Source organism: Ceratotherium simum, chromosome 1 (genome assembly GCF_057802395.1).
Source record: "Ceratotherium simum simum isolate JZ-2026a chromosome 1, ASM5780239v1, whole genome shotgun sequence".
Classification (NCBI taxonomy): Eukaryota; Metazoa; Chordata; class Mammalia; order Perissodactyla; family Rhinocerotidae; genus Ceratotherium; species Ceratotherium simum.
In genome coordinates, this window is record NC_141900.1 from 28,355,019 (window position 1) to 28,376,581 (window position 21,563).

Here is a 21,563-nt window from a genome sequence, read left to right on the forward strand (position 1 = left end):
TCTTCATATCCTTGTACCACTCCTCCCTCGTCTTCAAAATCAGACTTGGACTAGATAATTTACTAAAACCCTTATGGTTCTATATGATTAAACAATAACAAAAATATCATAAACCAATTTTTATTTAAGTATTGTTGTAAGTTAAGTATATATAGTAAGTATTGGCTTAAACCACTCGTTCAATATGAAAAACTAGCAAAAAAATTTAGAGCAAAAAAATGGCAGGATGCCAAAAGTAAAGCCATGGAAAAGGCTAACCCGGCATCCCAGGAGGGCTTCAGCTCCAAATAGCTAAACACCAAATTAGCGTAGAAATTTTCAGTTGTAAAATGTAAAGAATACTTCATACACACTGACAAGATTATTGTCAACATCATATTTAGTGCTAGGCTGTCTAGTATATAATCCAAAATGTACAACCTTGTCAATTATGACATTCATAATGAGAGAGAGATAAAATGTGAACCTTTTATTTAAGGAAAACTATAAAATTCCATATTATACTAACATCAGGGACTTATCTGAAAGTTCTCAGAGAAAATTCTCTGAGTTAGTGAATGCTGTTCTCACAAAAATGACATAAATGCCTTTCTATTACAAAGTCTAGCAGAATAGTACTTAATTTCTCTAAACCTTAATAATTTCACAAACTGAAAGAAACTGATGAATAACTTCAAAAATGCATTTTAAAAAATAAAAGAAACATACAATGAAAAACTTTCCAACTATGGATTTAAAGGATGACCATATTTTATTGACACAATTTTTTGATAATGGCTTTGGAAAAGTGGACACCAAACAAATCAAGCAAACAATCAAGAAACAGAACAATAAAAGAATAAACTAAAAAGAAAGAAAGAAAAGCATGCTACAAAATCTATACACAAGATAATATTTCCATTTATAAGAAATAAAATTGACGTAAACATGCAAAAGATGCACCAAGAAAAGTAGAATATATCCTTGAAGAAGGAAAATTAAACATGCAGAAAAATAAGAGTTTGAGTTTTGAGAGTAAGTAGGTAGTGTGAGGCCCATTTACCTTCACTGTCTGACATGGCATGTTGGAAGTCATCCATGATGAACGCTATGTCACGGTCATAGCCTCGAGTCCGTGATTCTTCTCTCATGTGCTGCTGAACTTCAGGCAATGAGTGACTTGATCCAAACTGATCCCTGGTGTCTGCTGATATTGGTGGCAGGGGTCCAGCAGCAGCCCTGGCCATTCCCATTGGCTGGCCAACAGGACTGAGTGGACTTTCTTCTTCAGAATTCTGGGCCACAATTGGTATTCTTCCTCTACTCTGGCTAATTGGCAAACTGGTAGGCTTAGTTCTACCAGATGATGATGCCTGACTAAAAGAAACATCTAGAGCTTCAGCCTCTTGAGCTTTCAGTCTTAGGGAAGAGCTGGAAGAATCTCTTTTAATTGATAAATCAAGCCCATAGACAGAGGAAGGTCTAGAAGAAGGTCTAGATCTGCTGCCACTACTGTAGGGCTTATCTGCTTCATCTTGAAGAGCTGACCGTATGGTATTTCCTAATGTGCCCAGTCCACTGCCAAGAGATGATCCCATAAATTTTTGTTGGTCTGTAATATTTTTTCTGAGGCCAAAAGTGATATCATCTTGAAGAAGTCTTGCCCTGGTAGAAATGCCACCAATAGATGAAGTGCTAGAAGTCATATAGCTCGAATAATCAGGTTCAAGGTCTCTACTTTCTTGAATAGGTGAAAATTTTGACATTTTAGGGTCTATTAGTGATTTCTTATGCTTTGACTGCTTTTGATAAAGTATGGCTGCTGGTAGTTGTTTTGCTGCTTGCTTTTCAAGTGTGAGTCTACTAATGCTATACTTTTCAGATTTTGGAAAATGCCTATAGCTAGTATCGGCATGATAATAATGGGAAAGACCAGCAAGGTGATCTAAGCTCTCTGCTCCTCTACGGAATTCTTGTTTAATCTGATGTTTCAGAAGCTTTATCTCATAAGGATCCTCCATTGGGTCTTCCTCTGCTTTCACATAACTATGCAATCTGGAGGAAGTCTGCAAAGGCGCTAGGAAATCTGTCACTTCTTGAGACCTACGTGTTTCAGTGGTTCGAAGGAGATGATCCGTTTTTGACAGATCCTTTTCATGAAGGCTAAACGCAGTGCTTAACGCTGCTGTTCCTTTGGTAATCTCTCCAATGTCATCAATTAGGACATAATTTCGTGGAGTATGGTGGTCAATATCTGCATAGAAAGAATCTGCAGATATGCTTGATATGGGACTGCTTGCCATGCTACTTCTTTCCTCCAATCCTATTCTCAAGTCTAAGCTATTGTACTTACTACCAAGATGGGAAACAGCATACGTATTATCAGTAGAAACAGGAGCTATCATTAGGGGTTGGTTGCGAATCACCTCATAGTTTGAAGTTATCTTGGGCTCCAAATACAACGTAGTTTGCCGCGGCTTTTGTTGTATCACCATCATCTGTGATGGTAACTGATAAGAAGGTTCTGGGGTTGGTGTAGGTTGAGCTTGAGGCGTAAAGGACATTGTTGCCACAGCTTGGAACGTTGGCTGAGTCTGATAAGGTGAAACTTGCTGATGATACAAAGTTTGTTGCTGAAAATGGGATTGTTGAGTGTATGGGGTGGGTGCCTCGGTAGGAGGAGGAGGGGAAGAGTATTGGTATTGTGTATAAGGACTCGTAGGAGGAACCAGCTGAGATTCTGTTTGGGTTTGTGGTGGTATAAACTGGCTGAATTCAGGTTGAGGAGCAGTTCTTGGTCGCTCTATGCCATGCTGACTTTCTATTCGGGTAGGTCTGGCGCTGCTCACCTCACTGTCAGACATGTAATCACGATCCTCGGCTACTCCCTGGAGGTAAGCTCGCTCTCTCTTTTCTCTCTCCTTTAATAATGCCTCTTTCCTCCTGTTAATCCCCATTTCCAGGTACCGTAATTTGGCATCAATCTCCTTTTCTTCCTCATCAAGTTCTGCCTGTTTCTTTCTGAGCTTTGCAGATTCCCTCTCCACGAGATCAAGCTCTCTGTCTATATCCTGGAGAATCTTGGCTCGTGCCATTGTGTTGGTTCTGCAGATCCTTCTCCTGGAAACTGTGCCCATTGTGCTGTATGTTGGCTGTGTTCCTGCAGAGGTCTCCTCAGGAGGTGGATTTGGCAGAGTTCTCTTAACTTTTTTCTGGGTGCCAGAGGGTGTCATGGTTTGAGAACTTTTCGTCTACAATTAAGTAAACAAAGAAATACTTTATCATCAAGGAAAAAAGTAAAAGATCAAAAAAATTCCATAATTTACATTGAAAATAAAAATGATTTCATATATGTCTTAGCTATGACAGTGTAATAAAATAAAAATTTTATATATAATTTCAAGTATTAGCAATGCAGTTAACTGAAAAAATTTTCTTTTCTTGGTATACTGGTTATTTATTATTATAACTTCTGTAACGTTAGAAGTGAGTTTTGAAATCAAGCACAGAATTCATTGCTAAGCAGGCTTATATTTTAGTTAGACTCTTAGGAGAACTCTAAAAACTCATTTTCCATCCTATTTAATATATGTAAGATTATTTAGTGAATATATTTGCAGAGTATTTGTTTTAACTATCTAAAATTTAAGTTACTCGTTGAAGATGCTCATATACCACTGTTAAGTTCAATTGCTTGCTTCTATCTTCCCATTCCTACTTTTACCACCCTGGAGTGGCTGTCATTCCTATTCCAATCATGAAATATTTTTAAATGAAATCCTCAAATTCTTTAAGGTCTTTTTTCACCCAGAAATAATAATCTGAACTAATTTCCCATTTAATCTTTCAATATTTTTGTGACTATTTGGGTCTTATATTTTCTTTGAACTTTATAATTCTTTAGTAATTTTAGCTTCTTCTTACTGCTTTCGTAACTTCTACATGAAGCAAAAGGAATTGACTGCAATAAAAACCCACTGAAATCTTTTAAAAAAATCAGTTCAAGCATATCATTGGTGAGTTGTCAGATATTTTCCATTTCATTTGGTTAATCTGTTATAAACTTGCATTCTAAAAATCACTGGTCTTGAGAATCATGTAATTTTAGAATACCAAAAGGCATGAGAGATCATTTTGACTATTTATAGTGAAAATAAACTGATGTACTCAAAGTTACCCAAGCATTTAGTAACATATTCACAACTAGATCTCAGGTCTTGTGCCTTCTAGCTTATATTTTTTACAAAATGATTTTTTCTTTTTCTTACTAATAATCCAAAGACCTTAATTCTTCCCCTTTTCCCAATCACCAAATATAGAGGGCAGAAAAATAATAGAAAGTATATGAGAATTATGTCTAATTAATTAGATCATATTTGTCCAAGACCCTGTGCTTTCATTACCTTTTTATTATTTCCAAATTCATTTTCTTGGTGTTTTTTATTTACTTTCTGCTTTAATTGTTCTGCTACCTTTATTTAACCTCACTAATTGTTTCTTTAATAGAAATCATAATCAGAAGCAATATCCTCAAGATCAATTGAGGTTTATGTGTATTTCTGAAATTTAAAATATTTGAATGCAAGTTCACAATGAATTAATGTTCTGAGTGTGTTGAATATGATAGAGTGATTTTCAAATTGTAGCTTGTTCCTTCCCACAAAGAAATCTCAAGGAATATGAAGAATTGGAGCCCCAAAAGCAGCTGTTTATTCTCTCTCACCCTCAAGTCTTTTTATTTTGCTTAATACTCACAATTAAGTCATAGGGTTGTTATGAAGATCAAATGAGACAACTGTGTAAAATATTTGGTCCATATTGTAGGCATCCATTAAATATTATTTCCTTGCAAAATCCCCTTATTTCCACAGAAAACTAGGGATTTTTGATAAATTCACATTCCAAATCTTTTTTAAAATGTTTATTTGCAAAAAAATTAATACATATGTCATACTTTTTAATATCAACTGACCATAGTGAAATAATAATAAAGTGAAAATTGAAATCTTATAATCATTTTCTTAACAATTTTCAAAAATACTGTGGGAGATCAAGATTTGGCCACCCTGAAATCTATCTCTTTACCTTGGTTGTTTTCTCTAGGGACATTTGACCTCTCCCACTAACTGCCTAAAGAATTTGACATGGTGGCTCCTTCCTGGAACAGATCTATCATGATGGCTGTAAAGATAACGTAGGGTAAATGTTACAATAGGAAAGGCACCAACAAGCCCCTCTTATCAGAAGTTCTGTCTCTCTGGCTACATTCTCCGGATGACCCTGCGAGGAGTTGCCAGACAATTATTTACATTTATAAGGGAAATCTCCATTTGTAAAGGTATCTCCCTCTCTGTTTTGAGAAGAGAGGGGGATGGCCTCGTTTCTAGAGGCTTATCAATGTGGAAGGTGAGCCCTTGGGGCTGCATAAACCTTACTCTTGTTTACTGTGCTTTAGTGGTAATCTCCTGTAACTGACTCCCCCAACCCCCAAAATCCTCCTTTGTCATTGGCTGAACATGGTATTTAAGACGAGAATTTCTGCTATTGTGTTGAGAAACGCAGCGTCCCTGCTTTCTCCCATGTATACATGTTATTAAACTTGGTATTATTTTCTCCTGCTAACCTGTCTTGTTAATTATTTGGCCAGCCATAAGAACCTTAAGGAAAAGGGCAGAGGGAGATTCAACCTCTTCCCCCGACAATACTGACATAGATATATGTTTTCTACTTTAAAAAAATTTTCCCACAATAACCCTTTTACTTCTCTGAATATAATGGTGTTCAATAGGAGGCTGAAATTAGTTACTATTTCTTTTTCTCTGACTTGCATTTGGTAGATTTGGTATATGCATAAGGATTTTAAAATTTAAAATGTTTACCTATACTATATGATTGAGGCTGTGAAATGGTTTGATAAAAGAGTGTTTAATTGTGTTGCTGTGAAAGTGTTATGGCATTGCATAATATGGAGACATTTCAGAGTAAGAATTCTCCTCCCCAGAAAAGGAAGTTAAAAATATCCACCAATTAAGGCAACACTAAATGCTGATCCTGGCAGAGGAAAAGCACACAAAACAGAAAAGGTAACAATGGAATGGAGAAAATAGAATGAAAAGAAATTTATGAGCTGGACAGTTACATTTTGAAAATTAATTTTTAAAAATATTGAAGGCATTCATTTTATGGGTGCACATATTTCTTGAACGAAAGAATGAAGAAAGGGTAAAAAAAAACTTGTAATTATTTTTAAAAGTTCTGAATCAAGAAGTAAATTTCCCAGAATTTACTGAGTGGAATGAGAGTATATATGAAATCACAGGAAAAATAAAACTATGAGGAACCACAAAAAAGACTATTTATTGCATTAAGAGTAATGGTTAATGAAGTTGTCACCGACTAGGTGTCTCAAGAAACTCAAAGATGGGTTTGGAAGCAATTAACTGTTTTTCCAAGTTGTTTCTTTTCCTTTTGTATGTTAAGGAGATGTTATCACCAGCCATCCTGAAACTGATCAAGCCTCACCACAAGAGCTATGCCCATGACCTTTGTCTTATTTTTAATGCAAAGATCTCTCCAGGAGGACCTTAGGCCTCATTATGTGGAAGCATGTTCTCCAACTGAGCCTGTGCAAGCGAATACCCGCCTTTCCCTTTTGAATATTCATTCCCCAACTGAGATAAAATTTCCTGCTTTCCTTTGTTCAGGGATGCCATAACTTTGGAAATGATTCTTCATAGCCTCCTATTTGCTGCAAATACACTTTACTTTGTGAGACAACTTCCACTGGTATAGAGTCTTATTTAACTCACCAGGAGGCAAGCCCACTTGGTTCGGTATCAAAGTGAACTAGAAATTGACATTAGTTTTTATTATTTATTGCTCATATATATGCAATTTTTTCCTAATTTATATTTATGTTTAACAGTTCTCACTTGAGAGAGTAGGCTTAGTCAAACTCAAATTTTCTTAAATAAAGTCCTGGGTTAAAGAGTATTTCAGGTTGGGGATTTCTAATTATCCTCTACGGTTGCAAATACTTAATGATCCATGGTTTGCATTAATATTTTGTGTGCCACAGATGTGAGTCACAGAAACAAGAGACAAAGCTGGATGGTAGAACTCTAGATACTTATTGACTTAGCCTAGTTGACCACTTAGTCTCCACGAACTGAAATAACTTTGCTGTTCTCTACTCGGTAACAAAATAGCTTTCACGCTGACTATAGAAGTAGTCACAAAATCGGAGACTTGTCAAAGTCTCAGCCATATTCCTCCCAAATGAGAGGAAGTGTAACATAGTGATTGAAAGCTTAGTCTCTCAGGCCAGACTCGAGAGTTTCCCTTCTGGGTCTGCCTTTTACCAGGTATGAGACCTTCAGCAAGTTGCTTAAACTCCCTGGGCCTCAGTTTCCTTACACGTAAAAGGAGGTTAACATTTACTCTTACATTATTGGTTTGGCTAAGGAGTAAATGAGTTAAAACAAGTAAAGAGTCTACATTAGTTATTAACCCAGAGGACAGACAGAAATATAATAGGGAATTTGAAGTGATGTTTTGTTAATTTGTAATTAAAAAAAAAAAAAAACCTGACTTTCGAGACCATAAATAACTTCTAAACTGGGTATTTAATTCTAATGCAATCCATATAACATAAAATAACAGTATAGAACCCCAAAACAGAGACTCAAAACAAAACAACATAAGTGCTTAGAAAAGATCAAGAGATGTATAAAACGACAACAGCAATCTAGAAAAATCTTGGTGTTTCATAAGATTTTCCTTGACACCTAGCTTCGTAAAAGTTGTTTTTAGACAGATCTGATGCCCTTAATCTGAAAAAAAAAAATACTGTACTAAATAACTGTATATATAAATTTAAAATATTTTAAAATAGCTGTGCAAATAGCAGACCAAGGGAAAGAACAAAAAGTCCTAACAATAGAATGGAGGCTGAAGGAGGGCTGGAAGAATAGACAATTTCAACTGCGATGCCTAGAAGGAAATTGTGAAAACAAGCAAATAAACTCCAGGATAAATTTTGCTGTCCAAAGTTATTTTAAACACCATTCTTCTCAGGGGAGTCTATTCATACCATGCATCTTATATGTCAAAGGAAAGGATTTTTTTTTCCTTGTTCTGAGGTGTCAAGTCTATTAATAAAAATAAGAATAGTTAAGATATATGTACACACAATTCTAAGGACTTTGAATATATGTATGTGCATTATCCCATTGTCAAAATAATCTAAGCTCAATCTAAGGATGAGAAAATGATACTTATTATTTTCAAAAAGTTGAACAAGCTAAAAATAGATGCTATACCAAAATTATTCATTGACTGCTATGTATAATAAATATGGTAAAATTCAATTTACTAATTTATTCCAGTAGTTGCTGACCAAGTATAATTCTAAAATGCACTGTTCTAGACACTAAAGGCACAGAGCTGAGAGGCATGAGCTAAAATGAACGGAAACCTTGTTTTCAAAGAACTCATAAATCAGGAATATGTTTTAGGATGCTGTTTGAAGAAACTACTTCAGCCTTTTGCTAAATAGCTCTTGTCAATATCTGAGATACACTTGTAAACTGTTGTACTGCTAGAGAGACTTAGGAATGGAATGTATTTTTCATTTTATAAATATAGAAAGCCATGCCCGCTGTTGGAAATCAATGTTCATCATGATAATATCTTAGTTTTTTAAGCTTGCTCTTTCAGTTAAGCAGGAAAGATTTTTATAAAGGCTCTTTACTTTTAGATAATGGAGATGTGGATTTACTTCCCAACAGTATAACTCCACATAGATTTATTGATAAATAAGATACTTTGATACAAATAAATACCATAAAATTTTCTAAAGAAAACATAACCTCTTAAAAGATAATCTATATTACAAGTCAAAAAGTGAATTAGAGGAACATATAAACAGAGGGATCCAGAATAAGAAGGGTTTACTTCCAGCTTGGGGAAGGAAAGATGGATTAAGACCTAATAGAAGGCCTGGGTCTTGAAGAATGCGTGGGACTTACAGAAGAGAATATTTTCTACATGGAGGGAACAGTATGAAATGTAAATTTTCAGAGAAACACCCAGAATTATCCGGTTTCACTTCGGCCTAGTGATGCATTAATACCTGTGAGATGGAAACACATCCAGAGAGTGCTCTATGCAAAGAGAGAAAATGTATAGAAAACAAACACACACACACACACCTTGAAAGCTACATATATTAAAATCTCCACTCATTCATTTTCTTTTTTTACAGATGGAAAAAGCAACACTGGTTATTACATTCCGGTCAGATTAACTCTAATACCATGTGAAATACCAGGGCAAACCATCAAATTGTAAATGTGCAATCAGCAGCAATGACTTGCAATGCAGTGTACTGGGTAGCAATCAGTGTGGCTTTGTCAAAGAGAAAATTGTGACAGCTCAATTTGATTTCCTTCAATGATAATGTGGCAGTCCATGTAGATAACACAGAAACAATGGATACAATCTCACAGGGCTTCAGCAAAGCATTTTATGCTGTTCCATGACATTATCACCAACATAGTTTTGGCCATAAAAATGGAAAGTGGTCATATAATTTGTCAAGGACTTGAATGTAGATCATGGCTACTCATGGTCCAGCATCAATGTAGGTAATCATAATTGATAAATATGTTTCTCAACCTTGGCACTAATGACATTTTTGACCAGATGATACTATATTGGGGGTGGGGGGACACTGTTTTGTGTATTGTAGGATATTCAAGGCAACTCTGGCCTCTACCCACTAGATACCATCAGCACATCCTTTCCCAGTCATGTCAATTAAAAATATCACTATGCATTGTCAAATATCTCTGGGGAAAGGGGGAGGTAAAACAGTCATTGATTGAGAACCACTGATGTAGGAGGATATACAAGAAGATGTCCTCAGGAAGAGATCACTGATCAATTGTTATTTAATAAATTGGTGAAGAGAATGCTGGTATTTGTATATCACAGTGCCATAGTCTGAATGGAAAAGGCAGGCGAGTTAGAGGAACTGGGACTTGAATGGTGCCTTGAGAAAGAACTCTTGGGATAAAGCGTGAAAGAAAAAGAGACATTCTAGGCTATGGTAACAATCTGAGCAAATTAATAAGGATAGAAATGTATTAGATTATTTTGCCTTGTTATAAATTTGTTTTATGATCCTAAAAGTCATCCTTTTATTAGACAGAATAATTCTTACCTATTGGATTAACACGAATTAATATTGAAAAAGATATTCAACCAAGTTTTTAAAAATATAGTTTTATTAGAGAACAGGGAGAAAAAAATAGGTGACTTCAACTATGAGAATTAGTCCATTCAAGGCAGAAGATTAATTTTTCTGACCTAACCTCATAAAAAGCTTTTGAAATTTTCCACAGCTGCTTTAACTTAAAAAAAAAAAAAAAATCAGAGGGCAAGGAACTGCCAGTCTGATTGAAAAATTATGTAAATGCTGGTTCTTTGTTAAAAGTTGCCTGTTACTCTAAGTTCCAAAGAAGGATCAATGGTGTGTAATTAAAAAAGAGATTATAATCTTAAGAGGAAAGGACAGTTATTTAGTTTGAGAAATTAAACACCTGAATCACTAAAGGGGATCAGTTGAGTAGCTAAGCTCAATTTTAAAATCAAGAAATTCTTGCCATCTTAAAAATAAAGAATTAGAACAGTAAGAACAAAAAACAAAAACATTTATCTGATGTAAAAATTAAAAAAAAAGTTGAGAATATTTTTAGTGAAAAGAGACACATTGTTCACTGTACTAAATACTAAGATTGTGATGATGAGTGAGAGATGGTACCTGCCCTTTAACTGTATAATATATATACAGTATAATATAACAGTATAATATAAAGAACTGGAGAGCAGAAATTGCTCTCAAGGTCATTTGTCCCACCCTATTTGAACTCTCCTCATTCAGGGCCTGCATTCACTTTGAATATGAGAGTAAGTCTTTGTCATGGTAAGAAGAAGAATACTCATACATATTATACTGCTCTCTGACTTTATTCACTTCTGCTCTGTACTGGATCATTCATTCTTCTTAGGGTATAATTGTCATCTATAAAGATCTATGTCTTTATAACATTAGGTAAGTAGGTAAAATGTCTAGGGTTTTTTTCTCTCCAAACAAGATAGCTGTTTAAAATATATGAACATAGGTTAGCATATTCCTTTAACTTTGGGAAGTTAGGTGGAAGATGATGATGAAGTTGTAAGGCAAATATAAGGCTGCAAATTGAAAAATATGACTTTACACATCCTTCTTTGTAAATTGACTGGAAGCAGAGTTTCACTCCCTGAAATGTCAATGAAAACATTAATTCACCTTCAAGGGGTCTCCCCCACCAATATCAACAGCTTTTGGTTTTGAGACAAAACAGTAGTTGAATAAAAAATATACAGCATTCTATCCTCTGCCCTGTATCATGAATAATATGTTCCCAAAATAGACCCATTATTTACCACCATCCCTCCATCCTCCATCCCACCCCCATCCCCACCTGAAGCTAAAATATACAAAACATTTAGTGCAAGGGCTCAAGAATTTCTATTGCTTTAAAATGTACAAGAAAAATAATGGATAGAGGAGTGACCAGTGAAAAATGAAATTCTAAATGATACCACTCAAGGAAAAATACTTTAAATACTGATAAAACATTTAAAATCCATTAGGCATTGCAATAGGGCACAGTGCCTGGCACATACATAATAAAGCTATCAAATTTCTTCAACTAGAGTACTGTGGAATAGTTTAATAACTATTTCCATGACTGAAAGCACTAAATAAGCAGTATCATCCTTGCTATGAGAATGTCTTTGAACTACTGAAAAATTATAGACACCTTTATCAATGAGCAGTGTTGAATCTCTACTGCCATGGGAGAAAATTTACCATTTGTGAATGTAATTGAAATTGTTTTTAAAAAGTAGTTTTTCTCTAATTCCTCTAATATCCTAGTAGCAAGAAAAAAGTGAGAAACTAAATCACAGGACCCATTAATAAGAGAATAAAAACAAAGTAATAGAACACATTTAAAAGTCACACACAAGTTATTTCTCAAAGTCTAGTAGTCTAGACAAAAATGTTCTCCAATTAATATTGTGAAAATGGCACTCAATATTTCATCAGACATCTTTAAGCTTTTCCTTAATGCACCTCTTGTCCCAGTTTGTTTTGTTTTCTTGCTGAAAGTCATTGCTCTTGGGCTGAGCAGCCAAGCAGAAAACTAGTTTCTACCTCACTGGACAGAAGCATTAGAGATGTCAGTCTGTGCAACACTTACTGCCTTGTATTTTCTAGAACATCTCAAAGAGATTAATTTCTTTTCTTTCCTAAAATCTGTATAATGTATTTTAGAAAGCCCTCTTAGAAGTTTCTTAAGGTATTTTATGTATGTGTATGTATTTCCCCCTCCTCCCTCTATCCCTCTCTCCTTTCTTTCCTTCCTTTCTTCCAATTTTCCTATCTCCTTTCCTTCCTTCCTTTTTTGTTTTTTTGTAACATTAAGTCAGATGGCTATACTCCAATGAATGGAACAAAGTATATTCTGCTCATATGGCCCTTTGATATAGTTCAGTACAATGGCCACAATATGTAGTCATCTTTTTTTTCCAGACTGACAACTGCTTTATTCAACTCACATATATAGAGTTCAAGAGGAATATCCATATTCCATGACAAATCCCCTCAGAAGACTGTTTTACTTAGGGTGTTTTAGTGAAAGATCAGTTCTTCCTGAAACCCATTATAGTCCAATGACAGATCTAGAACCATAAGTAAGGACTGACTGAGTGTACACTGCCTTTGGGGTTTTTATCTATCACTTTTAATATTTATATCATAAGTGTAGGTTTGAAATGGTTATCAGACATATAATTCTTGGCTAATTCTCTCTATTCCATAAGGTGACCAGTATTCTTTTCATTAATTCATTTATTATTACTCTGTCACTAAGAGGCGCTCTTTCTTTTCTAGAGTAATCTGCATAGCCACTCAAAGTTTTTACGTTTTCAGTCCTCTGTCTAGAGTTTTATTATTTCATAAAGGAACAACGAAAATAGCTTGCTAGGGGGGTCTTCTTACTTTAAGCTATCCCTAAGAGACCACATTCAGCATGTCAATCCTTTTTCCCCCAAGTTTCTCTACTGATGATTATATGTCATCCAAATTATTTTGCCTGAATTTTAAGGATCTGGTAAAAACTCACTTACCCATCTTGTTTATTCTTTCTTCTCCTTGTGGTCTTCCAAAATGCCATAGTTTCTGTGCTTTTTAACATTAAAAAAGGGGAGAGGTGATCTAAATTTACTTTTTAGACCTAAAAGTTTGCTAAATTGGCATTATATTATTTCTTTGTGGGTGAGTAGAAGAAAGCCATGGTACTTTATTTTTTTAAAAATGACAAAATTTATAATTTAGCATAGTATTATTGAATAACGTATAGGTTTCCAATTTTTCTTTTAATCTATGTCACGTAGTATTATGATGAGGACAGATAAGACACAATAAATGTTGGGTATATTTAAGGAAATGTTTAAATAAAAGAATAATATCTTTGTTAACTAAATTCACTGCTAAATGGATACATGCTTCTGGAAGGGTTAATGCAACAAATAAAATTTATTATATTTTTGTCAGTGATTTAGGTCAACTTGCAGATAATCTTTTATTTATTTATATAAAGTGTTCACATAGTCAAAATTTATGAAGTACTAGGAAAAGGACAAAAGTCAGATAAGAAAATGCTGAGAGAACAAAAAATATAAAAAATGAAATTAGTTAAAAGTGAGGTAATAATATTAATTGACACATGAAATAGGAATATTCTAGATATGGGTGTAAAAACAAAAGTAAGATAATTCTGGAATGGGGCAATCAGAGGATATAGGAAGTACAGGTGGTGACTCAAGATATAATTAGTTGCCCATGCCACATACCGTACATGTGTCATAAAGAGGCAGATTTAGACACATCTTTTGATATATTAGTTAAAATGTCACTGGTGATCCCGGGAAAAAGTTTCCACAGAGTGATTACACTAGGTGAAAGAATAAACGGGAAGAGAGAAAGTAAAAGCAGTGAGGGTAGATGAACTCTTCACAGATTGGTGACGAAGAGAGACAGGGTAGTGGTTTGGTGGTGGGTGTTCTGAGGAAGAGTGTTCTTTAGGGAGAAGGGCATAAGTAAGATATAGTCTGAGGGTCAGGAGCCGGGGAGGGGAAATGGTTGAAGACAGACAAGAGAGAAGAGTAAACAGACAAAGCCTTTATAATGACATCCTCTAGCCAGAGATAACACATTGTTTCAACAGTAATAACTAAAAGATTAAGATTTAAAATATATCAAAACGTACTATGTATTGAGCATTATTAAAAGCTTCATATATAATATCTTATTAAATCTCTTTCTTAATTATCTTTCTTAGAGAGGAACGATTACTAATTCCAGGTCTCAGATATTTATAATTTTAGAGCTATTATATAACTTGGCCAAACTTGCATCACTAGCAAGTGGCAGAGCCAGTACTCGACTCCATGTTTGCCTAATGCTAACGCTCAAAATGTGATTTATTTCAAGTTCAAAAGTTTAAAAACATTAAAATAATCTACAATGCAGATTTCTACATTAGCATATATGACAAAGTATGAAGATATATTAATACAATGTGTTCATATCTGATATGAACCATAAAATCAATGGTATATTTAAAGGTTTGGAGAAAGCAAATCATTATAAAAATGAGAAAAAACAATACAAACTAAGTTGACTATCAATATGAAATTTATTTTCAATTTTCTTGACATTTAACATACTTATCTGATATTTTTCGAATTATCAATCTTTGTTCTCCAAAAATAGTATTGGCTAAATTTCTAGAAGATATGTTGAAAGAAATTACTATTATTTTATGAAGTGAGTTGGAGTCATTGTTAAGGAGTCTAACATTAAATGTACACTTCAAATATTTAGGATTGGTGAATTCTGTTTTTGGCCCTCTGTCCATATATCCAATACATACTAAATCTGTATTGGGTACCATGTTTTGTGCTAGGCCATGGTGACATAAGGATGAATGACACTGGTATCATTTTTTCTGCCTTCATGCAGCTTTCAGAGCTTAGAAAAACCAATGGAGACATTTCACCAAGAACTGTAATTTAGCATGATAAATTTTATAATAAAAGCTTACATGTGGTTCTTAGAAAGTATAGAGAAAGGAGTTTGTATCTCAGGTTGAGCTGATATATATAATGCAGCTGAGAAGACAATGTGTGTGGTAGTTCTAAAAGCTGAGAGGGAAACTGCAAGGTCTGTAGGGGAGAGATCTCTTGGCAGCAGAACACATGTGCAAAGGCATGAAAACATGGATACACACATGGCCCAGGACCTACAAAACCTAGTGCATAGTGTTGAAGCATGTATGTATGGAGGGAGAAACAGTATCCAGAAGTGAAACTAGAAAGTGATGTATTAGACTATGTAGGGCCTTGAATGCCATGCTCAATTTAGAGTTCATCATGTAAGCAAGAAGGGTCACTGAAGAGTCTAAGTGTAGAAATGACACACTCATACATATTCATTAGGAGATGGCTCTGGCAGAATTTTACTATTTCTAATAGTATAAAATTTACTAAAAATTTTGACTGATCCTAAATTGCCAAGACGTAAATATTAGCATAACGCAAAAGCACTCTTTATTTCTATGAAAATAGATTGACTTCTACAAAAGTAGAAGCTAGTGTCCAAAGAGGTTAAAGTTGAATGCACGAACTCTGGTTTCTGTGGTAGATAGTTTCTGAGCTACAGAATTATAATCTCAGTCTCTGACTTCCAGTCTAATTTGTTTCCCAAATATACCAAGATAATACCTTTGTGAAACTATAATTGCTAGGTTATGTGCTCTTTATCTCACGACACATAAAGTCTAAGAATGTTCTACAGATCTTTTGGCTCCTTTTACAATCCCACTGATGGAGTTTCAACATAAAGATCTTAGTAATATATTTACCTACACAATATTTTTGTTGTGTTCCCACGAGACAGGCACTCTACCAGGTTCTTAAGGTGGAAGGGAAGATAGCAAAAATCAAATCATATGGAATATTTAGAGTTATGAGATAGAGGAAAATGTGAAGGCATGGTTAAAGAGAAAGGGATGGATGTAGAAAAATTCAGTGTCTGAAACTGAGGCAAGAAGGACAGTTTGGGGTGTTGCAGAGAAGTTACTAAAAATAAGGCTAAGACAAGAGTATTGGATATGGCCATTGGGAGACTACGTTTTTACCCTTGAAATGCAAGTGTTCTGTTTTTTTTTTTAATTCTCTGCTTTCTTTTTATATTTTCTATATTTGTATACACAAACATACATGTAACTAGTCATATTTTTGTTATATACAAAACATATCTGTTTTTGAGACAACATATATTTTATGATTTAAGGTTTGTATTTTAATGGATGATATATATTAAAATTATTCCCACGTACCTTTCTTTTGTAGACTTTAAAGGCATTTAAAGGCCTTGACAATTCCAAATTATTTCTAACGCTTACCTATATCTTTCCATACATTTCTACTTCCAAAGCCAAGTCCTTGCATTAGTCCAGGACACTACTCATTGCGCATCTACTACTGTATTAGTCAAGCATTGTTTTTGACCTTAAGGAAACAGTAGTGAATAAGAGACATATGGCCCCTTCTCTCATGAGAGAAATACAGACATCATATGATAAAATATTAATTATAAATGTGCCATATGTTATGAAATGGGAGGTAGCAGAGAGGGCACTGCACATATACAGATACCGAGTCAGGTGAGAGTGTGGGATACTCCATAAACTAAACTATTTGGAGCATAGAGAACAATAGAGAGGATGGCATGTGATGGGTCTAGAAAGGTGGGCTGGTCCCTGTAAGCCACACTGATAACTTGTAAATCTGACATAATTTCAATGAGAAGCTATTGAATAGCGATGACTGGACCAATAAAATCTACATATGAAAAGGTATTATTTGGCTGCAGTGCAGAATGAATAGGATGGGAGTAAAGACAAAAGTAGGAAAACAAGTTAAGAGTTGTTGTAATGATCAAAAACAAAAAACAAATCGTAATGCACCTTTGAAAACAGAGTGGTAGCAGGGGCAGTTATGGAATACTGTACTATACAGAATACTAAGGATTTCAGGCTTTGTTCTTAGTGTTTAACTTTTATTAACTCATTTGACTCACAGTAATCTTATAAGGTGGATACTATTATTATCCCCACTTTATAAATGAGGTAATTTAGGCACAGTGAGGTTAAGCAACTTCTCAAGTTCACACTGCTGGAAGGTGGCAGATCCTATTTGAATTGACAAAGTGAGGCATTTTGAACTGAAGCAGCCTGGCTCCAGAATCATGCTCTTAAATAGAGCATTTTAGATGATAGTTATCTATTAGTTATCTATTTCTGTGTAAAAAATCACTTCAAAATTTAGTGGCTTAGAACAATAGTATTTGTTATCATACATATTCTGTGGGTCAGCAATCCAGGTATGGTTAGCTGAGTCCTCTGCTCAGAGTTTCTCATAAGGCTGCAATCAAGCTGCCCTCTAAGATTGGGGTATCATCTGAGTGCTTGACTAGGGAAGAATCTACTTCTAAACTCACTCATGTGGATGTTTGCAGGATTTGTATACCAGAGAGCTGTTGGATTGGGGGCTTCACTTCCTTCTCGGTCTCCCTTGTTCCCTTCCATGGGGGGCCTCTGTAGAGCAGCTCACAACAGGGCAGCCTTGCTTCATCAAAATAAGCAAGATGAGCCGGAAAGAGTACAAGCAAGATGGGAGTCATAGCATTTTGTAACCTAATCTTACATCCCATTATTTTTTTCCACATTCTATTCACCAAAAGCAAGTCATTAAGTGCAGCCCACACTCAAGGAGAGGGGATTCCACAAGGGCATGAACACCAGGATGTAGCGACGGATGAGTGGGAGCCATTTTAGATGCTGTATACAACATAAAATAAATTGGACTTTATGATTGATTGCACGTGAAGGATGTGGGAGAGGGCAGAGTCAAGGACCCTTTGAAAGGCTGTAAGATGATTATACATTTGGTGACTGAAAGTTGAGGGAGCTTGTGCCTTCCCTGTAATGTAGGAAGTATATTTATCTACCATAATTAGGGCAGGGCTTATCAGGTTTGAGCAGAGTGGAACATGAGAAAGGAAACTGAGTAGTTAATCTTGTAGGAGTTTTTGGTAGTGGGAGGGTCTAATAGAGGTAGGGGACTCTGACTTTTATTTTAATATTCCTGTGTATGTGTCTTCCTCTGGAAGGGCTCAATAGGCCAGATGCAGAAAAGGAAGAGGCAGATATTTCCATTCATGCCAGGTAAATTCTGTGCCAGCATTGTGAGATGGATTAGAGAAATAGCAAGAGGGTTGTTGACATGGTGAACCTTGAATTATGAGAGCAGTAGGGATAGGAGGGTTGATAAATGGGGACAAAGTAGAAACTACAATGGAGTAAAATAAGGGTGAACTTGAAGAAATGTGGTGGAGGTACTTACGTGAGCAAGCACTGAGTTAGAAAGTTGACATGATGGTAGTATGTATGATTTCTGAGTTAGATAATTTTCTGGTAATTTCAGGTCAGAGAGTAATTGTGGGAATGGATGGACAACATCCATTGTTGGTAGAAGTAATGATCACCGGAGATGAATTTTAAGAAGGTAAAGAAATAGAGAACTAGGTATTAGATCATCATCTTCACAGATGTGGAAGCCACTCAGGACCTGGCAGGACTTTTGGTGGTGAGATATCAGTTTATTACACACAGGTGGAGTCCCATGATAGATATGCTTGTAGATGAAACATGCTGGATTGCACTCTTGATGCAAATGCATTCTCAGAGAGAAAAGTAAACATCTCCAGGTTTGTTTTGCTTTCCTTTCTATTTTTATTTCTTTAAAATAAGTTTTGGAGTAATTTGTTACACAGCAATAAGTAACTAATATGCTCACTGACTTTTCTACATTATTGAGCATCTGAATATATGCTTGTTTATCTTTCCGATGATTTGGTCTCACATTTTTCAAACAGACAGTCCATCCATTCTGACAAGTCCTCCCTGGAGAGGCTGTGTTACATGTATAGACTCTTTGCTGTTCTGTTTCACCTTGCCTTTTTGGGTTATTTTCTGTTGCAAAGCCCTGACTCATGAGCCACAAATGACTCACTGTGGAGTTGACAGGACCCTCTCTGGGTTCTTGCCTCAGCTTTCTTTCCTGGCTGATAGTTTCTATCAGGTCAGACTGGACCAGTCCTTGAGGTGCTTCCAAGAAATGAGGGTAATTTACAGGTTGTTAATTAAACACCAAGGGAACAGTTGAAATCCTAGCAGTTTTGCCTTTTGAAATGTATCCTGAGGTTTTCAATTTTCTAGAATGGCAGATTTTTCAGTGAAAAATTATTTTAAGTGTGCTTCATACTGGCTACTGACAGAAAGAATAAGCATTTGAGAAAACAGTCTGCACTAGGCAAAAACATGCTTTTTAGGCTGTCCTATCTCCCGAATAGTCTCCAGCCCTCACAGCCTTGCCTTCTATGCATGGCTAAATCAACGAATGCAGGGCTTACTGGCACTTAAGAGAGGCCCAGACTATTTCAATTTTTTGATATTCCTGATATATAAGAAATGAAGAAATGTTTCTAATAAGGTTATAAAACTGTGATATATTTTAAATGTTGACATTGAAAAATTATGTTTTAAAATACACACAAATAAAACTACACAATGACTTGTACCTGAAAATGACATCTGAAGTCTAAATTTTGAGGCCCTTTGCCAAAATAAGGCCATGGCCGAATAATCCCCCTTGGTCTCTCTGTGATTCTTCATATACAAATGAATTTTTTTCTCATAAAAATTGAAAATTAGATCCAGCTTAAGAATAGATAAACTTTAATGGGGGTTCTTTATTAATCAGAGAAATAAATCTCTAATAATGGAATGTCATGTGTTAGGATTAATATTTGGGGGGTTTGGTCCAATTCTCCTCTGAAATTTTTCCACATGTTCACCTCAGTTACCAATTAAGAGCATGACATTTTTTAGAAGTTAGCTACTACTGTGAGTTGGCTTTGCATCTGAAATAATATTAAAACATGACTTTTACAAACTATTCTTATTAATTACTTTAGTGGACAAAATTATTCAGAATTTTCTTCCACAGAGATGGCTAGATTTTATGGTAGCCATTCAAAAGCATTGAGAAGTCCCCTATAACACTCATAGGTAGCTAATGATTTTTACTTAGGTACCTAATGATTGAAATTTCTTTAGTGGGGCGTTTTTCTTGAAAGCCTAAAGAAAGGACGTAGACTGCTTGACAGGTATATGTTCTAATATGAAATTGCAGTCTTTTGAGATTTCAGCTAGCTTTTCTATTCTACAGTATGATAGTGTCAAAGCTTCCAACAACTCTAGAATATGTCTGGAAAAAAATTTATATGATATGCTGCCTACAAATTCAAGATCTCTGGATTTGTATCTACCTATATATCTATGGCAATTATTTTCAATGTAGAAAACATTTTTCTATATAATAACACTTATATAAAAAGTACACAATAAATGGTAGATATTATTATAAATTATTAGTTGATTGTTATTATAATATGCATTTCTTGAAAACTACAGCAATAATTCTTTAATTGCAGCACTCAAAATTCCTTTTGGTTAGAAAGTCTATAAACATTTTGGCACGCATATGATAGTACCAAATATGCATATGAAAACTCAATGGAAATTATGATGTGCTGGTATCAGTTCAGAAATTCATAAACTAAATGTTTTTCCTAGAATAATAAAGATCTTTGGAATTCACCAACTAATCTAATAATGATTCACTGAGAAAAAAAGTAGGTAAAGGCATATATAGAAGGACCAGAAAGAGACCTAGTATACTGAAAGGAGTTTAGGATTTGGACTCAGAAACTCAAGTTTAATCATGACTGCAACTTACTTGTTCAGCATGACCTTAACCAACTTAATCTTCTTTACTCTCAGTTTTTGACTCTGTAAATTGCAGATCAAATATCTATTCCACATTGGTTTCTTATAAGGTATAATGAGTTTAGTCATTTTAAGTACTTAGTTGTTTGCTCAGATATGAAGTACTCAATGAATGCTAGCTGCTAATATTATCATTCCTGTTACTGAAAGGATCAACTGTGGTTATGTAAATACATGTTGCCTACCACAAAACAAAAAACAAGCAGAAGCTCCACAACATGTAGTCTATACGTCTCTTGAATGTTAAAGAAATATCCACATCTCCAAAAAGATAAATTTAATAGAGTTAACTAGTTCTTCATATGAAGCTAAAAATAAAATAAGCTATCAATTATTTTTATTACCCTTATGCCATGAGTGAAACTTCATTAACTAAGACAGAGCAAATTATAAATCAAAATTCTATGTCATGATTGAAATGATATCATGGAAATGGCAAAGTAGGGAGTTCTACGAATCTATCCTTCCACTTATTAAAAAAAGAAAAGACAGAAA

At 34.9% G+C, this 21,563-nt stretch overlaps 1 protein-coding gene across 1 annotated transcript in view; it reads right to left on the reverse strand.

The window, feature by feature from the left end:
• The window catches only part of PCLO (piccolo presynaptic cytomatrix protein), a 397,103-nt gene that overhangs the window by 146,775 nt on the left and 228,765 nt on the right, over nt 1-21,563 (reverse strand). The window contains 1 exon segment of the mRNA XM_087445431.1: nt 1,043-3,230. Coding sequence (XP_087301557.1) covers nt 1,043-3,230 — 2,188 coding nt within the window.